The 18,563-nt window shown below is 33.7% G+C and overlaps 1 protein-coding gene across 3 annotated transcripts in view; it reads right to left on the reverse strand.

Annotated features, from left to right (window-relative positions):
• Positions 1 to 547: 547 nt before the first annotated feature.
• The window catches only part of FYTTD1 (forty-two-three domain containing 1), a 29,395-nt gene continuing 11,379 nt past the window's right edge, over positions 548 to 18,563 (reverse strand). For all 3 annotated transcript variants that reach the window (XM_011285904.4, XM_011285903.4, XM_006936131.5), the window contains exons 3-9: positions 15,268 to 15,416; positions 9,830 to 9,942; positions 8,138 to 8,234; positions 7,665 to 7,726; positions 6,079 to 6,153; positions 4,633 to 4,759; positions 548 to 2,939 (exon numbers count right to left, since the gene is read on the reverse strand). In XM_011285904.4, coding sequence (XP_011284206.1) covers positions 2,841 to 2,939; positions 4,633 to 4,759; positions 6,079 to 6,153; positions 7,665 to 7,726; positions 8,138 to 8,234; positions 9,830 to 9,942; positions 15,268 to 15,416 — 722 coding nt within the window. In that variant the 3' untranslated portion in view covers positions 548 to 2,840. The remainder of the gene's footprint in view (positions 2,940 to 4,632; positions 4,760 to 6,078; positions 6,154 to 7,664; positions 7,727 to 8,137; positions 8,235 to 9,829; positions 9,943 to 15,267; positions 15,417 to 18,563) is intronic.

Consider the following 18,563-nt stretch of genomic DNA (forward strand, 5'->3'; position numbering starts at 1 on the left):
TGAATACAAAAGTAATGAAGTCTCAATAATTATCACTGGTAGAGTAGATTTACTTGTCATACTAAAAATTACAAATGCTAAAAGCATTGCAATTACCACTTCTCAGATATCGGACAAGCCAAACATCATTCCACTACTCTCTGTGGGTGTTCAATTCACAGAAGCAGTTTATTATGAGAATTAAATTAAACTGAGAATTAAAAGACCTGAGCTCAAAAAGTGACATTGACACATACAAGTCTTGAAAAGCTGAGCCTCACACTTAAATAAAACATAGAAAGGAATTGAAATGGATGATCTTGAAGGGCACATCTAGCTTGAAATTCTGCACTCTAAGTAATGAGTCTTTAAATCATGCTGGCTACTTACTTCTTGGTTGGAGCTCATGAATGAAATGGTCAAAAGGCAGTTAGAATATGAGTGTAGACTGATTTACCAATTTAATTGGTTAGGTAGTTTTTCAAACCCTAAAAATTATAAATCACTACAAAGTTCTTTGTAACATAGAACAATCTAAAAACCACAACTCAATCTTTATAGCTAAGAATAAATGTGAGACCTGTAACATTTTATTTGTTAAAAATGAACAGCTTCAGAATAGATCTAAATTTGTAACTTTTCCAAAAAACACCAAAAAGTACAGTGTAAAGCATCTCCTCGTTAAATACAAACTTATTTTTGTGATGCACTGCATCAATGTTTTGCATACACCTTGATGCAAAGGAAATTTTAAGTTGTATCCTGTTTAAAAAAAAAATTTAAGAACTGAAAAAGGATGACCACAACCACATTCCAAGAAAGGAAATTTTCTTCCAACAAAGCATATTCTTCTGTTTATACACAGCATGTTAGCACTCAAGAATTTTAATTTAGTTGTAACAAAGGCAAAATTTTATATTTAAAAAGAAAATGAAATTAGAGATGTATGAAGAGCAAATGTTTAATATACCAAAGACACTTTGTTGTTTGATGCAGTTAACGTCAATATTTGGGGCAATTTTTAAGGTTTTCGAGAAAAATGGCATTAATAATAGCTTTGTACAATATTTAAAATAAAAAAATGAAAACTTTATACCATATTTTCACCAACTGTTCTAAAGACAGCAAATTTGTGCTCAGTTGTTTCTCTTTTGCTTTAAAATAATCTACCAGTAATTCTAAACCAGTCTAAAATAAAATGTACTGTTCACAGATGAAATCTAAGCATTTGTACTTGCAAAAATGTTTTGCAATGAGTCCTTGGCCTAAGGAGACTAGAGCTTATTTTCAAATTGTGTGACTGGCTTCCAATAATCCCTTATCAGTAGACTTACTGGCAAAATACCAGATATTAAGGATCAGATTTAATTCTTTGGTATAAGCATGAAACTGTTGATACTTTTCCGTGGCTAACATAAACCAAGTAACTCAAGAAGCATGAGAGAAAACAATGAAGTCTAATATACAATACAAAGCAGGCAAGAGTGATAACTTAATGTTATGTTTTGTTTTGTTTTACAGGAAAAATTAACACCAATACACTCTAGGGAAACTAACACCTACTTAGAGGTTTCAACATTATAGCAAACCAAAAGGTTAAACTTCAAAATGATTGAACTTGTAGTTGGAATATTTTGCTGCATTTTGGCATTATACTGTAACTTATAGTATATAACCATCTGAAGACTTTCAGCACTAGCTTGGCACAACAGATTAATTCCTCCAGAGTGTGGGAGGAAAAAAAAAAAAATACCCTGACTATAAATGCCTGAACTTTATACAAGAAAGGTATAAACCAAGATTACAATGTAACTCAATTACCATTTTGTCTTTATGGCATATACAAGTATATTTTTGATTCTGAAGCTTTATACTGTTTAATTAACAAGCTTAAAAAGCTTATAAAATTTAACTTTTGAATAAGAAGTCTAGGACTTTATGGCTATTGATTTTATCATCAAAATATCTAAGGAACTCAATCCACCTTGATAATTATAATTCTTCTAAATATCATTTGAAGAATTCTTCGTGGACACTAGATTCAAGCCTACACTAAATCCACACAGTACACCTATGTCCTGGGTTTTAAAGTGTTTCACCTCAACCTGCTACTTCCTCTCCGGCTTTCTTCATTTACCAAACACAACTGTTAGGTTTTTACATTGGACCTTCTCTTCCAAGGCTCTATCAGATAATTTTGTAAACACACATTTATAGCTTTAAACATCAACATTTTAAACAGAGACTAATGCCTAAAGTCACATTTCTGGTTAAAAGTTCGATATTAAAGATTTATAACTCTGGAGAATTAACCTAAGGTCATCTCAAAAATGAACCAAATTCCAGATATTCCCATAAATCTTAAAACTCAAAACTGTAATTCTAATGTTTTTTTTAATATCTCTAATGAAGAAAAGTCAACTGCACTTATTACATCAATACTATTAAAGGACAGGTGACAGCAACAAAGGGACCTACTCATATTTCTGAAGACCAAGATTTACCATGGCAAATAAAAAATGGGAAAAGCAATGAGATCCTAAATATCACTATAATAAAAATAAATCAGTTTCTATTTTTCTGTCTTCTTTCTGCTGCATGACGGACCAAAGAAGTCAAACAGAGAATTGTTCTGTCTGGGCCAACCATGAAATCTCAAGAACAGATAGGTATATTCCCTGTTATTCTTTCAGGGCATTATTTATACATGTTTAAAAAAAAAAACTTCAAAAATAAAAATAAGAGTTATTTAGCCTTGTGAATATTTTGAAATAAAGTTTCTTCAATTTCTGTGATGAACTCTTCAAGCAATTCAACTTTTAAAACAGAGTCATCACTCAAAAGTCCCTTTGACTTGGGATCTATCCCACGGTTACAAAGCGGCTTCCTCCTTTGTTGAACGTGAGAGTAGCTCTTTGTTCCTTCAGGATCCCAAATCGCTCATTCAAAGTCATCCCTGTCTAGAGAAAACAAAACAAAACAATTAACAACTTGACTGTTGGCCATATTTGTTTAGAATAATGTGATCATAATGGTAATTCAAGGTAACAACAGCTAACATTTCCTGAATATTTATGCATTCAAACTCATTTAACTCTAATAAAAACCATACGAATTAGGTGAATTGAGTGAAGTTTAAAGAAGTTAGTTAACTTGCCTACTTGCAGCTCCAGAATTTAAACCAGGTAGTCTGACTCACATTCTCTATCTTCTAAACCATTCTAAATACCTACATTATGTACTACATAAAACACATTGCTATAATGCCCACAAGTCATACATCCAAGATTTTCTCTCAATTATTTTTAGGCTCTACAAACACTGCCACAAAATCTAGTGATGTCACTGGTAAACATAAGAGTTACTGACACTTGTGAATATTTGAAACAAACTTTCTTGAATTTCTAGAAGTTTTTGGATTTCTGGGAGTTCATCACAGAAATTCAAACCAATTCAAATCAAAATCTGGTTTTTGATTAACAAAGAAAGCACACCCAAATTATATTTTACCATTTATGAAAGAAGAGTAACCATGACAAAATGAAATAAAAAGAAGCAAAACAAATTTGGTCAGATTTCTATCCATACTTCATATTTTCAATTCCACATATTTTTACATCAATGGATACACAAAAAGGATTTAACAAAATCCAACATCCATTCATGATAAAAACTCTCAGCATATGAATAAAAGGAACTCCCTCAACCTGTAAATCTACTAAAAACCCATTGCTAAAATCATACTCAATGGTGAAACATTTAATGCTTTCTCCTCATGCTTGGGAACAAGGCAAGCATACCATGTTCTCATTATTTCTATTCAACATTGTACTGAAGATTCTAGCCATCATAATAAAGAAGAAAAAGAAAAGGTTTAAGGATTGGTAAGGGATATGGAGAATTACATGACTGTTTACACAGAAAATCTTAAGGAATCTACAAAATTACTAAAAATAGTGAAGTGAATTTTAGCAAGATCACAAGACACAAAGTCAATATAAAAAATGTCAAATCTATTCCACAGTGAGATATATACCACTTCACAAGCACTTGGATGGCTACGATCAAATGACCGATAGTAACAAGTGTAGATGAGGATGTAGAGAAATTTATAACTCTTTATACACGCTGGAAGGAATGTAAACAGTGCAGCCACTTTGGAAAACAAGTTTGGCCCTTCCTCAAGAGGTTAAACATATAGTTATGAATATGACCTACCAATTCCACTTGTACATATTTACCCAGGGAAATGGAAACATATACTCACACAAAAAACATGTACATGAATGTGCAGAAGAACCTTATTCACAATAACCAAAGAATGGAAACAGCCCAAATGTCTATCAACTGATAACTGAATAAATAAAATATGGTATATCCATTGATGGAACATTCAGCAATAAAAAGATGATACACTATAGATGAACCTTAAAAACACTATGCTAAGTGAAAGAAGCCAGTCACAAAAGATCACATATTGTATGTTTCCATTCATATGAATCCCCAAATAGGCTTCTCTATAGAAACAAAGTAGATTGTTCAGTGGTTTCCTAAGGTTGAGGAGACTTAAGATACCCTGTTTAATTCATTACATATTTTATTAATTAAAATATTCTCAATGAATGGCACAAAGAAACACAGAAAAAAAATTACCTGTTTTCCAACACTATTTATGTCAAATTGTAGGGGGACACCTTTAGGAACTTTCTTTACATCAGATTGCTCCCGTTTTGTCAAGAATGAGGGTACAGCAGTACGAGTTAATCGTGGTTTCTGAGTTCTATTGGAAAAAAATTAAAATGAAATCAGACAAGCTTAATAATCAAAAGAAGAAAAACAAATCATTTGGTACATAAGACATCTCGACTTGTACACATATTCCATGTATTAAGGCTATTTTGTGTTCTCAAAAAAGTACAATAGTCTCCTCTTACCCATGGGGTTTATGTTGTTCCAAGACTGCCCCTCACCTACCAGTGGATACCTGAAGCTGCATAGAGTACTGAACCCTACACATACTATATCTTTTTTCCTATACATACATACCTATGATAAAGTTTAATTTTTAAGAATTAGGCACAGTATGAGTTATTAGTTAACAACAACTAATAGTAAAATAGAACAATTACGACAATATACTGTAATAAAAGTTACGTGAATGTGGTCTCTCTCCCGCCCTCTCTCAAAATGTTTTTGTACTCATCCTTCTTGTGATGATGTGAGATGATAAAATACCTACATGATGAGACAAAGTGAGGTGAATGATGTAGGCATTGTGAGGTAGTGTCAGGCTACTACTGACCTTCTGACAATATGTCAGAAGGAGGACCATCTGTTTTCAGACCATGGCTGACTGGGTAACTGAAACCATGGAAAGTGAAATCACAGACAAGGGGGTACTGATGTACCTGGTTCTTGACTGACTCATCTGGAGACTAAAATTTATAATCACTCACAGAATACTTCTTTAAGTAGAACTAAATGTTTTCAATAATTTGGAATGACTGGTGACTTCCAAGTCTTGATCTTCTAAAATGAAGCAACCTCTGAAGTCTTAAGAGACTCATCCTATGTTTTTTTCATTTCATTTATTAAAATAGCTGGAGAGATCGAAAACTCCAAAAACCCAGAAAGTTTATAGTGCAATAAACATAAGGGAATGGTTAACTAAATTAAGGTCATCCAGATAAAAGAACACACTATGAAGCCTTTAAAAAGAAGGTAGATCTGTATGTACCTACAAGTAAAGATGTCCAAACTGTATTAGGAGGTGGAGGAGAAAGGAGCAAGTATGTATAGCATTCCCTCATTTGTTATTATACATAAAAAATAAATGTATAAAATACTTATTGTATACACACCAATTTAATAAAAATATGAAATTGTTAAAAGTGTCTACTTTGGGGGTATAGAACCAGGAATCAAGACAGCTTTTACCTTTAACTTTATACTATAGTATTTCCACTTTGTACCACAAGTATTACTCTTATCTTTGTCTCAGTTTATCTTAACTTGGACATCATGAGCAGAAGTCCAGTGCTCTTCTATTACCTTATATACTGAGAGACTATAATTTCTGACAATAAAAAAAGGACTTACGCTGGGCACTGCACTGCTCCAGGATTGTCAATGGAGACAGTCAAAATTCCTCCATTTGTGGTGGAAGTCCGCCATCTAGTTTCAAAAAACCAAAAATTTCATTAAAATGGAAGTTTATAAATCCTATAGCGTACTCCACATAAAAACATACATTTTAAAGTAACCATCATATTTTCTTAGCTTTTAAAAATTACTAAGCTCCACCATGATATAATTAATCAGCATGTTGAGTGTAGGAACTGGACACTTGAATTTATTAAGTATTTTTTCAGTGTAACAAATACACATACCTTAAAATAAATTAAATTAGTACAGAAAGGCTGCTAATGAAAAGTAACAGTCTCCAGTATTTTGTGCCCCCTCTGCTCCCCAGAGGCAGAACTTTCCTGCTCCCCAATGGCAGCACTTTTAACCTTGTTCTTACTGCTTGCTAGTTACCTCCAGTTGACTATACAAGATGCATATGTAACAATATTTTGCTATGATAAGGTTTTAGCTCATCACACTATACTCTAGATTCCCTACCTCCTTCTAAACATTTTGATAGCTATATCACTATTTTACTTCCATTATAACTTTAAATATAAATCTTTCAGTCTCTTAAATCTCCTTTCTTTCAAAGACACCATTTCCTCTCGACTTTGTATGAAAGGAGAGTAGTACCTCTAATTCTTCTTTCCATCTCTTCTCCCACTTTGTACCTCCCGTTTTTGTCAGCTCTACTTGTACATTCATGTTACTCAAAATCTGACATTTTCACTATATTCTGTTACCAAAATAAGGATTTTGTGGGGGTTTTTCCCTATAGATTCTCAAAGTTCAAGACAAACAGCACTTATATTATTATAATTATGTAAACATTGTTCACTGGAGAAGCAAATGGCTTATCATTTCTTTCCTTATGGTTTCCAATGTCATGACTCCTGTGCAAAAGAATACTGTCAACATCAAGTTCAAATACTTTTTTTTCTTACACTCTGCTCAAAATCATGCCCAACTTTAGCTGGCATATCTGGACCAATACCATGTTTTACACATTTTGTTTTCCAAAAAGTAGTCATAGTTTTAAATAGTTTAATCTTGAAAACTGATATTGATAGAATTAGAATGTTACAACTCACACATCAGAAGTGTAATTCTAACAGACAAAAAAATATTTTCAAAAAATCTTTATGGGGTAAGAAGAAGAAAAGAATATGTGAAAAGGAAAAATATCCTATTGTTTTTAAAGGGTCCACAAGTTTTCTAAAAGCTCTATTGGATTTTCTATTTATTCCCTGAATAGGTTCATTTATAGAAAAGCAGTTACAGAAAATAAAGAGCTGTTTCATTAAAATGGAATACTCCATTATCTTTTTTTTTTTTAAATAAAGGGATGTATTTGGTGCTAAAACTCATTAACACTGACATGTGAAAATGCAAAAGGCTTTTTGGGGGAAAAAATGGATTTATTTTTTTCAGGCACAATGGTTAATATACTCTGGGGGTCTCATTTAATTTCTTCTGGACTGGGGCACACAGTAATCGGGGTTGCTAGTATTCTGGGAGTTTTGAAAGGACATCTTGAAAAACAAATTGAAACTTACTGACGAGTTCTCTTTGCTACTACATCGTCTAGCAGTTGTTCTGTGTTCAACTGGGCCTGAACCTGAAGGGAAAAAAAAAGTAGTAGGTCCCAAAAGAAAGCAGAGGGTTTGAATCTAAAAAGCAGCCCTGCTCTGTAACTTTATAACCCAGTATGATGTGTGTGTGAATGCAAGAGAGGCATGTGCCTATTCTGGCAATACCTCTGTTGAGGTTCCTATATCAGAACAAGTGGTAAAACATATTTATTCCTAAATAACATGTTAAGCTTGTAAGATGCTGCTACTGATGACAACAAAAGGGAGAATAGAAAAAATAAGTAACAAAAAGAACTAATCTGATGTCACGTTCTCCATATCCCAAACCCAACCCTTACCTCAACCATGGGCTATGCCTATGATTGAGGATTACCACTAAAGGTAGATGTTCAAGATCCTTTGAGTAAAAAGAAACCACCACCAAGGGGTTTTTATACCTTTAGGCCTCTTCTGAAAAGAAAAGTTGCCTGACGAGTATCTTTCTGATGACTTAATTTATTTCCACTCCTGCTAAAATTGGCCGGAATGCTATTTCTGCAACAAAACAGATATATCATGAATAGTCTCAGCCATTTAACAACTTTCAAACATCCTGAGAAGAAATAAGCAAAAATAGTTAAATTCATAGGCTAGACATTTGAAGTACACTAAACATAAAGATTCTGAATTATTTCCTTATTTACACAAAGTTACTGTGATTCAATTTATAAATATCTTTCTGTAGCATACTACATAACAACCTAGTTAATTCTAATTATCTTCTAAACATTGCACTCGCTAATATTCTAACAGAAGATTTCTTCTGAAGACATTAAAAATAACAATTTTAATGCTATTTCCTAAACAGCATTGATGAAAAACATGTACGTACAAATTTACAGGATAAGTACAAAGAAAATCACACCTAAGCAAATCATAATCAAACTACTGAAAATCAAGAGAAAATCTTGAAAATAACATCTTCTATGGTTTTCTCTTCCATCTTCACTCAGAAATCTTTATATGTTAACATGAATCACATAGAAACTTACCATCTTATTCTTTCACATAGAGCAATGTACTCTCAATTATGTTTGACTTGACTTTCACCAATCCCTTTCTAATTTCTATATGAAGTCAGTAAAAGATGAGAAAACAAATTTTCGTATTTATCTAGTTATTTATTTCTTATAAATACTTAACAGATCGCCTAATCTTACCTCCAATCTTAGACTCAAATGCAAAATTTCCCTAGCTAGCCTAATTAACATGGGTCATTAATGTCTCATATAATGGACAAGTTCTTATTTGCTAATTTCCCATTTCCCAAAAGGTACTACACCAGATTTCCAAAAGAAAAGAGGGATGATAGTTAAGTAAACCTGCAATTCCAGCCGTTCCATTTATACAAAAACTTCATTTTCAGTTTTTTTTTGAATTATCTTCTATAAAAGATGAATAAATGGTACTCGAAACTAAAATATAGAAACTTACCAGTTTATCAACTTCCTTTTGCCCATTTTATTCTTACAGAAAACAGAATGTCATAACAATAGGTCATAATTTTTGAGTTTCTGTTATGCCTTCCATTTAATATAAACATAATCTCAGCTATGGGGTGCCTGGCTGCCTCATAGGTAGAGCATGCGACTCTTATCTTGGGGTCCTGAGTGCGAGCCCCCATGTTGGGTGAAGAGATAACTTAAAAATAATAATAATATTTTCAACTTAAAAGCATTCACACAGAATTTTTTACAATTTGCTTTTTCCACAAATACATTGTTCTATTAAGAATCACTGAGACTGAATAACAATTTTAGCTTTCAGAATTCCCAATTTTGAATAATTCTGGTGGAGGTATTTTTACCTAAACAATCACCTTTTGTAATTTTATTCTGTATGTACACAGAGGTAAAGAAGCAGAGTAATGCTTTTTTTTAAAGTTTACAATTTGTTAAAACCATCAGTAATACTGGGTCTCAGAAATAAGAAAGCCATTACTGAATGCCTCCATATTGGATGTTCAGAGAGACATCCCAAATATCCGTCTTGAAAATGACCACTAAAATCCATTCATTTGGTTGATTAGTGCAAGAAGCCTACCTTTATTTACTTAGGATAACATATTATTATCATATTTGAGTACTTACTTTCTATTTAGCTGGTTAGGTCTCTTAAGGACTGCAACTGCTTTTCTCTGTACTTCATTTTGTCTCAGAAGGTTGGCCTTCCTTTTTAATGCTGGAAAATACCGTTCTATATTCTTTCAGAAGGCAAAAAAACTACATTAATCAGATTGCTTTTTGCTATATACCCTATTACAATAAACATTTCTGAAGCAGAATGGACAGAGACTGCTTAGATGTGCACATTAGAGACACAGGCTGAAATGACTTGAATATTTCCAGTCTAAGTGATTGAGAAGACAGCAACCTCCTTATACTTAAAATACTTGCAACAAAAGGACAATTCAAATGGAAAAATTGATTTTTTCTATTTTGGTTATGTTCAGTTTGAGGTGCTCTGGGGGATGCACAGGTTATGGGGAAACATGGTCCTGGAACTCAAGAGAAGAATCAGAGGACCAGAAATGTAAATGAGGAAATCACTTAAATAAACATGATTTTTGATTACCAAATGAAGGGAGAAGAGGGCCAAGTTCTGGGGTGCCTAGGTGGCTCACTGGGTTAAGCACCTGACTCTTGATTTTGGCTCAGGTCATGGTCTCACAGTCTGAGAGATGGAGCCCCAAGTCGGGATCTGTGCTGATAGCAAGGAGCCTGCTTGGGATTCATTCTTTCCCTCTCTCCCCCCTGCGCCACTCACAGGCTCGTGCTCTCTCTCTCTCTCTCAAAATAAATAAAAACTTAAAAAAAAAAAAAAAAGAGAGAGCCAAGTTCCAAAACAAATGTGAGGGAAAAAGAAGAGGTTATGACAGCAAAGAAGCCTGAGTAGAAAGAGTTACAAAGAAAAAAGGAATCAAGAAAATAAGCATATGAAATGTCCACTTTTTCTCCCTCCTCATATATAAATTCAATCCAGCATTAAAGTCTAATTCAGATTTCTGTATTTTTTATGAAGTCTTTCCAAAAGTTCTTGGCAATATGAGCCATACATATCTTACACTTAATTCAGACTACCTTATATGTTTTAAGCATATGAGAAGTATTCGTAAGTATCAATTGACTAAAAAACACAAAAATTGTAAGTCTTCATTTTCATGAACATTTGGAAAAGAAGTAAATGTAAAAACAGAAATAAGGAATATTAAGAATATAGGAGAAATGCTATGAAATCACTCACAGTTCATTCCAAGCTTCATATTCTGTCTTTAATAAAAACACCAAGTATCATTTTAATGGTAAATGTAAATTCCTTTGATGCTGTCATCACGTGTTTTTTTTACCCTCAAACTATCTGCCATACTGTAACCATATAGTTATTTGTGGGAAAATTTATTTAATGTTTATCTCTATTCTCCATGAGGGATTTTCTATTCAGTTACCACAGAATCCCTTGCATATAGCATAGAGTGGGTACTCAATCATGTTAGTTAAATGATAAATACACAGACTAGAATAACAACCAATTAATACATGGTGAATGTATCATTCCATGGATCTAAAATTTGTATACATGTATAAATGTGCTTTAAAAAGTATACGTTGGGGGGGTGCCTGGGTGGCTCAGTTGGTTAAGTGTCCGACTCTTGGTTTTGGCTCAGGTCATGATCTCATGATTCATGAGTCTGAGCCCTGCATTGGGCTCTGCACTGAAGGTGCGAAGCCTGCTTGGAATTCTCGCTCTTTCTTTGCCCCTCCCCAGCTCGTGTGTGTGTGTGTGTGTGTGTGTGTGTGTGTGTGTGTGTGTACATGCGCGCTCTCTCTCTCTCAAAAATAAACATTAAAAAAATACATGTATGGAAAAGTTTTTCTTTCACAATAATTTTGATATAAAGAATTATTTTAATGTTTTTGAGAGACAGAGAAAGAGACAGAGCATGAGCAGGGAAGGGGCAGAGAGACACAGAATCTGAAGTAGGCTCCAGGCTCTGAGCGTTCACAAGTGGTCAGCACAGAGCCCAATGCAGGGGTCAGACTCACAAACCATGAGATCATGACTGAGCCAAAGTCAGATGCTTAACTGACTGAACCACCCAGGCGCCCCTAAAAAATGATTTCTTGAGGGTCTTGAAATATTTTAATTTTTACGTTAATTTTACTAAGGCATTATTTATATAAAATAAAATTTTAAGTTTACAATTTGATGAATTTGTGTAACAAATCATGCAACCACATCATAATCAAGATAGAACAGCATCCTCATCCTAAAACATTTCCTTGTGCCCCTCTGCAGTCAATTCCTTTCCCTTGCCTGACTCCCACCCCAGGCAATGACCATCTCATCTGTCACTATAGGTTAGCCTTTTCTATAATTTCAGATAAATGGAATCACACAGAACGTAGTATTGTGTTTTCCTTTTGCTTAGCATGATGTTTTGAGGTATATCCATGCTGACTTATATATTAACTTATTCCTTTTTTATTGTTGAATAGAATTCCATAGCATGAAAACATTTATTTTCATTGTTAAAATCAGACAAGTGATTAAAACTACCCACTAGTGGAGGGACACATTGGGTGGCTCAGTTGGTTAAGGGTCCAACTCTTGGTTTTGGCTTAGGTCATGATCTCATGGTTTGTCAGTTACAGTGGCAGGGCCGCAATGACTACATGGAGCCTGTTTAGGATTGTTTCTCTCTCCCTCTCACTCTGCCCCTCCCTCTTTCTCTCTCAAATAAACACACACAAAAACACCTACCCATTAGTGGAAAATAACTGCTATGCAGCAATAACAAAAAAAAAAAATTTTTTTAATTTTTTTTAATGTTTGTTTATTTTTGAAGGAGAGACAGAGCGTGAGTGGGGGAGGGGCAGAGAGAGAGGGAGACACAGAATCGGAAGCAGGCTCCAGGCTCTGAGCCATCAGCCCAGAGCCTGACGCGGGGCTCAAACCCACAGACCGCGAGATCGTGACCTGAGCTGAAGTCGGACACTTAACCAACTGAGCCACCCAGGTGCCCCAATAACAAAATTCTTTAAGTTCACAGAAGTATTAAATGGTTTAATATTACCAAAATCAAGTCAAAAGTTCTATGGAACATAACATACTCTCAAGTTTGGGAAGTTCCGAATCTAAAAGACAAAAAAATTTATTTAATTGACACTGACGAAGTTATATATGCCACTAGAAGAATCCCTTAAAAACTTAACACAACACTGCGGCACCTGGGGGGCTCAGTCAGTTGGGCATCCAACTCTGGATTTTGGCTCAGGTCATGATGTCACGGCTCATTAGATCGAACCCCACATCATTAGGCTCTGAGCTGACAACATTGAGCCTGCTTGTGATTCTCTCCCTCCCTCACTCTCTTCCCCTCCCCGGTCTGCACACACTCTCTCAAAAAAAAAAAAAAAAAAAAGAAGAACCTAAACACAACTTTTACCTGACAGCTATTTTAATCTGTCTGTAAACAAAAAGAAAATTCATTCCTAGAGACAACCATTCCCCTGTTAGCACAGCCCCCACTTGCTCTCAGAAAATACTAGTGATATAAATGAGTATACTATCTTTCCCACTTAGTCATTCACTTCATAGGTAAGAAAATGTACATTTTTACTGAAATAAAATCTCACTAATTCACATCAACTGTGGAAAGTGAGAGATAAAGTAACATCTAATTATGGTCAAAATATTTTTTTAAGGTATAAAATTTCTAAGTACATGTAACAATTCAAGACCAATTAAGTTATTTAGGTAAATTGTTTAATGAATAGAAAAGGATAATATGAGTTATTTATATTTAAACAGGTTTCTAAATTATAAAGTACTATATTTTGTCCTAATCAGACTATTAATCCATATTCTGAATGAGGAAAAGGTTTTAAGAAACAGCACTTTTCAAACCTTACCTCTGACAAATTTATTCAACTTTGAATATGTGGATCTTACTAGTTAGCACATTCTTAGCATTCTATAATTAACATTTTCAATTTTCACTATTTTCAAACAACTCAAAAGACTATCACATGTGGTAATTTAATATTTTTACTGGATCAATAAGATAGCACTTAAATCCAATCACCCTCCCAGTATCCCTATTTCTTAATGTTTTCCAATTTCCAATAAACAGTTAAGTTCTGCGATAAAGTTTTAGAGGTGAAATCAACTGTTGGTGGTGGCAATATTGAAAAGTTAAGGGATCTAAGACAGTTGTGGTTCTTAACCAGAAGACGCACATTAAAGATAATTTAAAGAGGAGCACCTAGGTGGCTCAGTCAGTTAAGCATCCAACTTTGGCTTAGGTCACGATATGGTTCATGAGTTCAGGCCTGGCGTGCTGACAGCTCAGAGCCCGGAGCCTGCTTCGGATTCTATGTCTCCCTTTCTCTCTCTCTGCCCCCCCCCCCCCCCCCCCGCTCACTCTCTCAAAAATAAACTTAAAAAAAAAAAAAAAAAGATAATTTAAAGAATGAAGTCCTGAATTTTTTTTACAAGTATGTATTTTTTGCATAATCAGAGAACCAAAAAGATTAAAAAATATAGAATATATAGAATATAAATATATAGAATAAAATATATAAGAATCAGAAGAAAAACTATTTGTAAAACTATTCAAAGGAACACTTTAGCCAATTCAAAAATTACTCATTGAGAAGTAAATAAAACTTCATTAAAATCTGAAAAGTAGTTAACTCATAGTGAGTAAATGATTGCACTCTAATTAAAAATAGGTACCTATCCAAGACAAATGAAAACCTATGTTCATACAATCTTACTCACTTACATTCACAGCAACATTATTCATAATACCCAAAAAATGGGAATAACCAAAATGTCCCACAACTGGTGAATGAATAAACAAAGTATGGTATATCCATATAACGGAATATTTATTCAGTAATAAAAAAGAATCAAGTACTGATACATACTACAACATGACCAACCTCAAAAACATTATACTAAATGCCAGATCACATATTATCATATGATTCCATTTACATGAAATGTGCAGAAAAAGCAAATTTACAGAAAATTTACAGAAAGTAATTTAGTGGTTGCCTGAGGTAGATGACAAGGTAGGGCTATGAATGGACAAGAGATTTCTTTTTAGAGTGATAGAACTGTTTTAAGATTAGACTGTTGTGATGATTGTACAACTCTGTAAATTTTCTAAAATTCACTGAATTGTACACTTAAAAAGATGAATTTTATTGTATAAAATTATACCTCAATAATTTGTCAATATTGTACATACACAAACACACAGAGGCAAAGAAAATCAAGAACCTATTAAAAAATTTTACATAAATTTTATTTAAGAATGTGGAAATTTAGGTATTCTTCATGAATGACAGTACTTTTCCTTTGCTTTTTATAGAAGACCCAAAGCACTACATAAAAAAAAAAAAAAATCAAAATATTCACATAAAATGCTCCCTCAATGAGAATATTGTACTCATTCACAGAAATATTAGTACAACTAAAGGAAAAGAGTATCTGATGCATGATTAAACCAGCATCCTACCTTGTCACTTAGAGGTGGTCGATTCATAGGACTAATTCCTTTTCGAATTCCAGTTGCTTTCCTAGCTGCAAGGCCTGTGATAACTCCATAAGGACGTCTCTTTCCAGGCATTACTCTTCCTCTCCGGCTCAGACTATTCTTGCCAAAACCTATAGGAGGTTTAAAAAAAAAGACAAAAAAATATCAATCTAAGAATGCAACTGAAGGGCATACAGGTCATAGGGTATTCTATTTCTTAGCAGAGCGGATTTTATTTTTTAGTATTACTTATGTAATATTTCCTATATTACTATTATATAATATTGTGTTATTTTCACATATTTACACATATTACATAAAATATTTCATTTTTAAAGGAAAATAAACTGCACCGCAAAGAGTTCTATTGCTATAATGGACTGCAAAGGGACTACAGGATTCTCATGTTTTCCCTATAGCCATCCTCTCTCTTGCATTACTTTATCAATAAACAACTTTCCCTGTGCAATGTGGTGTCCACTAACAACATGTGGTTATGGAGTACCCGAAATATGACTAGTCTGAATTAAGATATAACAGAGAGTACAATACTTCAATAACCTTATATTAATTATATACTGCAATGGTATTTTGGATATATCGGATTTAATAAAATATATTATTCACATGTGGCTCACATTTTATTTCTATTGAGGGACACTGATCTTGAATGGATCACTATCTGATATCTGATTTACTTACTATCTTGCAATCTGGCTTATTTTTTTCATTCCTACTGTATTTAAACTACTTTTGCTGAAGTCCCAATTGAGCTCCAATAAACATGTTTTAATCTCTGTGGCATGATACAACTTGCCTTTGCCTTTCCATTGTGTATCTTATCTATTTAAATATTTTCCAATTATGAATAAACATGCTTGCCACAGAAATCTTAGAAACATATAAAGTACAAATGAAACTAAAAGTTACCCATTATCTCATCACCCTGGGATAACCACTAACATTGTATGTCTTTCTTGTCTTTTACTCCTACACATTTAAAAAAGTTAACATTTTTAATTTCAACTATTTTTAAACAATTCAAAAGATTTTCGCAGAGGTAATTCACAATTTTGTAGTACCAAGTGCCTAGAAGATACACTGAGTCAATCTTCCTGGCAACCACATTTCCTAGTCTATGTACTATTTTGTAGTAGGCATTAACACTGTATTATGAATATTATCCCATGTCTTTTAGATTCTTTCAGTGTATTATTACTGTTTCTTTTTTTTTTTTTTTAAAGAAGGCTCCATGCCCAATGTGGGGCTTGAACTCATCAAAAGTCACGTGTTCTACCCACTGAGCCAGCCAGATGCCCTCACTGTATCATTTTTTAATGTGCCATACTTGATCCAACCAACCTCAGAACTTCACTTTAAAAAAAGAATTTTTTTTTAATGTTTATTTATTTTTGAGAGAGACAAAGTGTGAGTGGGGGAGAGGCAGAGAGAGAGGGAGACACAGAATCCAAAGCAGGCTCCAGGCTCTGAGCTGTCACCACAGAGCCCAACATGGAACTCAAACTCACAGACCTCGAGATCATGACCTAAGCCAAAGTCAGACACTTAATCAACTAAGCCACCCAGGCATCCCTCACTTCACTTATTTCTAATGTTAAACTACTATAAATGTTACAATAACATTATAGATAATATTTTCCGGGGGGATAAAGATGCAACAAACTTTTATTTAACTCATTAATAAGAGCACAGCAGGGAAACAAATCCATTCAAAAGGAAATTTGGAAAAGCTAGATTTTATATTCAGTGGAGGAAAGAAAAGAATGCTTAAATAAGACAGCTGTATTAGACAAAACTGGTTACTGTCTTTCTACAGGGGCAAAAAAGCATGATTTTTCAGGGTTATTTTTTCTACTGGACAATTAAAAAAACCTGTACTTTATTAGTTATATATAAATTTACCTCTAATTTTACAGAGCTGCCAAGTTATCAGTAATATGAACTAACAACATTATAAGAGCATTTGTTAATTTTTCCATTTTTTATTTATTTTTATTTTTTAATGTTTATTTTGAGAGAGAGCATGTGCACATGTGCGAGAGCAGGGGAGGGGCAGAGAGACAAAAGGGAATCCCAGGCAGGCTCCATGCCATCAGCACAGAGCCTAATACAGGGCTCAAACTCACAAACCACAAGATAATAACCTGAGCCAAAATCAAGAGCCATGCAGGCACCCCAATTTTTAAAGTAGGCTCCACGCCCAGTGTGAAGCCCAACACAGGGCTTAAACTCATGACCCTGAGATCAAGACCTGAGCTGAGATCAAGAGTCAGATGTTTAACCAACTGAGCCACCCAGGCACTCCTGATATGCTGTATCAAATGGTAAAGCAAGTTAAGGATTCTGATTCATATTTTTAAAAATCCCCTCTAGAATGACTATTTATTCATATTCCCAGGAACATAAGGGTGCCACTTTTTCCCTATCGTTGATAACACTGAATATTCTTTTTAATCTTTATCACTTAGTATTTGAAAAAAAAAAATCTTGTCTTATTTGGTAGTTTACTAGTGAGAATGGACCTTTTCTATGTGTTTTTGGCTATCACTATTCTTCCATTCATGAACTGTCATGCTCCTAAGTCAGTTTTCTGGGGTCAAGTTCTAATATTCTTTGATGCTTTGCAAGAAGAATTACGTTAAATTTATAATTAATTTTTCAATAATTAACATGTTTACAATATTCATGAATGTAGTATGTCTTTCCACTTCTTTTGTGACTAAACTGGCTCAGTAAAGCTTTAATCTTTTCCTCACATAAGTCTTGTATATTTCTTATTAAGGTTATTACTAGGTATTTTTACTTTTTTTTTGGTCAATCACAAAAAAAGATCCCTTTTCTAATAATAATTTTCATCCTGTCATTCTTGGGGTGACAGTATGCTACTGAGTTTTAATTAATAACTTTTAATCAGTCATCCCACTGAACTTACTTTTTAGTTCTACAGGCTTTCAAATTATTTCTGGGGATTACTAAGCAACAACCATAATTATCTACAAATGATACTGTCTTCTTTTTTCCAATAATTATACCCCAAATTCTTCTATTTCTTAATGCAATAGCCAGAAATTTCAGAGACCCATGCTAAGTGACAACTGTGATACTGGGCATTTTTATTTTAACTCTAATTTTGGGGGAAGTGTCTTCAGAATTGTATCCTGTATAATACTACACATCTACAATATAGTAACAGGTCTTCTAACAGAAAAGTTTCAAGTCCAAACTAAAAGCTAAAATAGTTTTCTTTACTAAAGGAT

Source organism: Felis catus, chromosome C2, assembly GCF_018350175.1.
Source record: "Felis catus isolate Fca126 chromosome C2, F.catus_Fca126_mat1.0, whole genome shotgun sequence".
Lineage (NCBI taxonomy): Eukaryota > Metazoa > Chordata > Mammalia > Carnivora > Felidae > Felis > Felis catus.